This window comes from Rattus norvegicus, chromosome 17 (genome assembly GCF_021556685.1).
Source record: "Rattus norvegicus strain SHRSP/BbbUtx chromosome 17, alternate assembly SHRSP_T2T, whole genome shotgun sequence".
In the NCBI taxonomy this organism is placed as follows: Eukaryota; Metazoa; Chordata; class Mammalia; order Rodentia; family Muridae; genus Rattus; species Rattus norvegicus.
In genome coordinates, this window is record NC_141550.1 from 73,228,971 (window position 1) to 73,234,474 (window position 5,504).

The following is a 5,504-nucleotide window of genomic DNA, read 5'->3' on the forward strand; positions in this document are numbered from 1 at the left end:
GGATGCTTAACTAACACAGAAAGCCAGTATCAGTAAGGGGGGCTGTGAGGAGAGAAGACGAGTCTCAGCCTAGAAACAGAGATGGTAGCTCCTTATCATCTGCAATCCAACCAATTTTATCTTATTCTATTTCCTGTTCATCCCTTTGCTGGCGAAACAGAAAGAAAAAAAAATGTACCCTAGGGGTTCCTAGCCTGAACACCTTACCCACACCACCAAACATTTAGGAACGTGGAGGAGAGGGGCTTCTGGCCACTCATGGAGTGGCTGTTCACTGTGTGCTTTCTGAGACACCTTACTTCCTCCATCCAACCCCTGGGTCCCCATAGCAACCCATGTCCACACCCTACTCCACCAGGGTTCATTTCACGGTGAGTGGAAGAAGTATGTTGTCTCCCTTGCCTCTCCCACAGCGAACTCTTTCCTTCTCTCTTCTTCCCACACACTCAAGGCCTCGGCTTTGGGGGACCCCTTCGAGCAGGAAGTAACTCATCTGGCAGATAGGCAGCTCCTAGTCTCTCCTGAACCGGAACTCCCTCTAGACAACAAAAACAGGCTGTCATCTACTTGAATGAAGAAGGCACTTGTATACTAATATTGTAAAGAGGAACATGAAGGGAGGTGAGTCTGGGGGTGAACAACCCACCTCCAGGGTAGTCTGGGATCTTCTCTCTTCGTAGCTATAGGTCTTTATAAGTATAATACATTCCCTAGGCACAGTCCTGGCCCCATCCCTACCTATCCAGCAATAGACGTAAGACCCAACTCTGTTTCTCTCCCAAATGGGACTGGGTTGGAGCCCTCTTCCCTAGGTCGTTTCCCTAGCCTCCACTCCCACCCAAAGGGAAGGAGCTGGGGTCCTTCTTGATTATGTTACCTCCTGGAGATTCTCCCACCTTTTGCTCTGACTCGACGCTATGCATGGCTCAGGCAAAGGCTTGCTGAACGCTTCCAACAGTACTGTGATCAAAGGAGAGTGGAGCGATTCCTTGCTGAGTCCGGTAAGGTCTCTCCTGTCTGTTTTTCCTGTCTGTATTCCCTATTCACTAGACAGCAATCATATTGACCGTCTTTCTTCCTCTTAGCCCCACCATGCCCCCCCCTTCCCTAGGTCACTCCCCAGGGTCTTTCTGCAGAAGGGTTGTCCTTGACCATGAACCACCACTACGGCCCATGCCTTTCATTTCCTTTGTGGCGTGCATTAAAAATATCCAGTGACCTTGATTGGGCTTCTCTGTTAGTCTTCTTGATAATTCAGTCACAATTTGAACATGAACTTGAGGGAGGCCAGGACTCCGTGCTGTGTCTATTCTGGATTCTTCTCAGCCTCCGGCAACACCGGCACTCACCAGGTGCTTGGTAAATAGCTGTGAGTGAACGAGTGATAAACAAACACTTTGGCAGAACTTCTCCACTCACACCATTCATTTCCGAGGACAAGACAACCCTGTTTTTTATCTGGAGGAAAACCCCTCATTCCCATCTGAAAACTCGGGGAAATGGCCAGGTTTAGAAATCACAGACAAGGAGCACACAGGCCACATCTCCTTCTCACCTACAGAAAACTCCACGGAAGAAAGGGGTATGGTTATTTTATTGAGAGTAGAATAGAAGGCTGGTTTGGGAGTAGGTACAGAATGGAGAAATCGAAAGGGAAAATGGCAAACTCAGAGCCAGAAGAGCAGGTTGGGGGTTTTGCTGTTGTTCTTTGATTGTTTTGTTTTTTTATTAAAAGGTTTTCACGTACACCTGGATAAAAAGTGTTGCCCTGACCGCTGCCGGCCCTGCTGGTGTTTGGCGAGGAAAGTTGCCTTTCACACACAAGAGCTGGCGTCAGCTCAATTAGCAGGCCAGCCTGGTTGCTGCTCTTGGACTCTTGTCTAAACAGGACCTGGCCTTCAGGCAACCACAGGGGCGGGGGCGTCTACGGATGGCAGCCCAATCCTACCAGACCAGCCATGGGGGAGGACTCTGCTCCTTCTTAAGATCCAGCCTGTCAAGCCAGGGCTAGAAAGCCAGTCAGCCAGCCGCCCCTTGCAGTCTCCACCTGTCTTTACAGAGCTGGGGAGAGGAGCCCAGCCCACAGTTAGTGCTTGGAAGCATAGACCAGACTGACCACATCTGCCACATCACCCGAGATCTGCTAGCATGGCCAACCAGCTGACTGAGGAGCAAATCGCCGAGTTCAAGGAGGCTTTCTCTCTGTTTGACAAGGATGGGGATGGCTGCATCACCACCCAAGAACTGGGCACTGTCATGAGGTCCCTGGGTCAGAACCCCACAGAGGCTGAGCTCCAAGACATGGTGAACGAAATCGACAAGGATGGAAACGGCACCGTGGACTTCCCCGAGTTCCTGACCATGATGTCCAGGAAGATGAAAGACACCGACAGCGAGGAGGAGATCCGGGAGGCCTTCCGGGTGTTTGACAAGGACGGCAACGGCTTCGTCAGCGCAGCTGAGCTGAGGCACGTGATGACCAGGCTTGGGGAGAAGCTGAGCGACGAGGAGGTAGATGAAATGATACAGGCGGCGGATACAGACGGCGATGGGCAAGTGAACTATGAGGAATTTGTTCACATGCTAGTGTCCAAGTGAGGCTGCGCCAGAAACTGGTACAGCCAGGTGCCCACGAGGCTCCTGGGCTCCAAGCTTAGCTGGGTAATAGCTACCCTCACTGTGGCGGGAATCTTACCCAGGCCTTAGATGTCTTTCCCTGTTTCCCAGCTTCCCCTGGGCTCTATGGACTGCACCCACAAGTCTGCCTTTCACTTTCTGCATCTTATTCTGCCAACTTCCTACCAGCTCGTTCCCCTTGACTGAGAAGGCCTCCGGCTGAGACAGGCATCAACTCCTAGCCGGCAAGAGCTGAAGCAGAAAGTCCCATCTCTGTATGGATAATGAGCCGAAGGACCCACACTCCTATTTGTTTGCTTGCTTGTTTGTTTTTTCCTTTTCTTCTTTTTCCCCGTTTCCAACAGAAATGATCTGTCACCACCACCCAACGCATCAAGGTGGCCTGTGGCCATCAGTTCACACGTCATAGTTCTTGTACATCTTTGGCTGAAGACTGCATCTGTTGAATTTGGAAAGGATCTGAGGATTGGGACGAAGGGCAATGGTGGAGGTTTTAATGACTGAGGTTAGACTGTGTGGAAAATATCCCTTCCCTTCTGTGCAGACTTGCTTGCTCCTTCCTGTCTCAATCAAATCCTGGTTTGTTTGTTTTTTGTTTTTTGTTTTTTTTTGTATGTTTGTTTTTGGGTTGGTTTTTGTTTGCTTGCTCTTGTTTTTGTTTTTCTTTGTTTGGCTTTTGAGCTGAGAGTAAAGCTGGGGGGGTCATTGTAGCATGTTTGTATCCATCTAGAAGGAAAGAAATTTAAATACAAGAGAGAGGGAAGCTTCAGGGGAATAAATGAGTAAATGACACCCATGCTCCTACTCCTTCTGCTTCTAACTAAAACACTGTTTCTTGTCTAGGAGATAAACCAGTCAGCAACTTCCGTTTCGTTTTGTTTTGTTTTAATGTGTGTGTGGTTTTTTTTTTTTTTTTTTTTTTTTTGTAAATGCAATAAATTCCTAGATTGGTGTGTATAGAAAATCTGGATACAATATATCTTTCATGTAATGACTAAGTCAGTAGCAAAGAACAATTAGACATCTCAGTAAATTAGGGCGGGATGTAGAAAGGTCACTGATAGCCTAGCAAGCATAAAGCGCTGGGTTCTTAATAATCAACCCACAAACTGTGTGTGGGGTTGCATATCTGTGATATCAGCATTCATGGGATAGAGGGGGCAGGATCAGAACTTCAAGGTTGTCCTTAGGAGTTAGTGGCCAACCGGTGCTGCAAACCCCAGTTTTAGAAAAGGGAAGAAAGAGAAAGAAATATCAGCTGCTACAATGCCGGAGTCAACTACAGTAGACAGGATCTCAGGGGTTTCATCCTGCTACAGTACAGTCTCTCCGGCCTTGTCAAGTACCCAGTACTTAGAAGGTTGTGGAGAGTTAGAAAGTCTAACTTTGAGATGGTACCACACAGGTACAATAGCAATTCAGAGTAGTTCTGTCTACACTAGCCATACACAGAGGTTGGTCCAGAGACTGGGGGGCCCCTTCACTCATTCTTTGAGTGGCAAGAGGGGTGGAAGCAAAATGCTTTGTAATACGAACCCTAGAGTGGGGCTCATCAAAAAGAAACGCTGACCTTCCTTAGCTCCACCTTCCTGCTATCTCCGTATTTCCTCCTTTGTAAAGTGGCGAGGGTGGGCTGGCTCTGCAGTGACTGGAACAGCCTGTGGTTGCAACCCTGCCCTTCTACTATCTCTATGGTTGTGTCCCTTCGTGATATCAGGACCTGCACACCGTCCTTGCTAAGTGAGAGGTACTCGGTGTACATTGGCACTCGCTACCATCCTATAGGGCATTCTTTGTTTCCTATCTGACAACTGAGGAGTCTGAGTGCCTGTCCTAGGCTTGATCTTCCTATTGGCTGAGCCCAACCCCTTTGCCTTCCCTATGACGGTAATAGTGGCCTTGCTCCACATTGGCGAGGATTATAACAATGGTATTTTTTCTTTCTTCTTTCAATACTGGTGATTGAACCCAGGGCCTTATACACACCAAGGAAGCACTCTACCACTGAGCCACATTCTCAGGCAATAATTAATATTTTTAATTTTTATTTAGTATTCTGCATGCGTGGTGTGTATAGGAGAATGCATGTGTCATGGTGCATGCATATGTGGAGGTCAGATGACAACCTTGTGGGGTCGTTTCTCTCATTCACCCTATGTGGCTTCTAGGAATGGAACTCAAGTTGTCAGGGTTACACAGCAAGCACGTTACTTATTGAGCCCTCTCATTGGCCCAAGAATAATATTCTCAATACACTTATCATAGAGTAGGCCCTTAAGTAGGCATGGATGTTCCTTGGTAAATGAAACATAGCTAAGAATTCCTTGTGGCACCAATAGTCAACAAGGCTTGCCACCCTCAAAGGAGCCCAAGGATCAAGGGCAGAAAGGAGGCAACAAAAGGCTCTCTGTGCCGTCTTGCAGAATCTCAGGTAAGACCTGGCTCTGATACAAGGTCACCGTCAAGCCTCCCATCAGAAGAGCAGGAGCAAATTTCAGACTGAGCTAACTAACCTCCGGCTTTGCTAAGAGTCAGAGTTGGCTGGGCATTTCCACGTAGGGATTTGGGGTTGAGTGTCAGAAGCCTTAGGGACATAGCATGCACAGATGACTGGATAGCAGCTCCCTGGAGTCACTGGAACAGAAGAGCCGAGACTGTGGTATGGACATGGGTCACAGAGCCATCTGCCAGAAGAGAGCAACATCCCCTTGTGTGCAAACATAACCCAGTTCTCCACCTACATTGTCAGTTATCTCCTAAGTTTTGCAGGCAAGTGCAAAAGAAGTGGAAGTCCCCAGAGTCCCTCTGGTCCTGGAGATAACATGGCTGGAGTGATGATATTGACTCTTAAAGTCCTAAGTTGTAAG

At 48.2% G+C, this 5,504-nt stretch overlaps 1 protein-coding gene across 1 annotated transcript; it reads left to right on the forward strand.

The window, feature by feature from the left end:
• The first annotated feature begins 2,056 nt into the window (after positions 1–2,056).
• Calml3 (calmodulin-like 3) lies at positions 2,057–3,429 on the forward strand. Its single transcript, NM_001012054.1, is given in 1 exon segment — positions 2,057–3,429. A coding segment is annotated over 1 exon segment (450 nt). The 5' UTR covers positions 2,057–2,148; the 3' UTR covers positions 2,599–3,429.
• Positions 3,430–5,504: the final 2,075 nt, after the last annotated feature.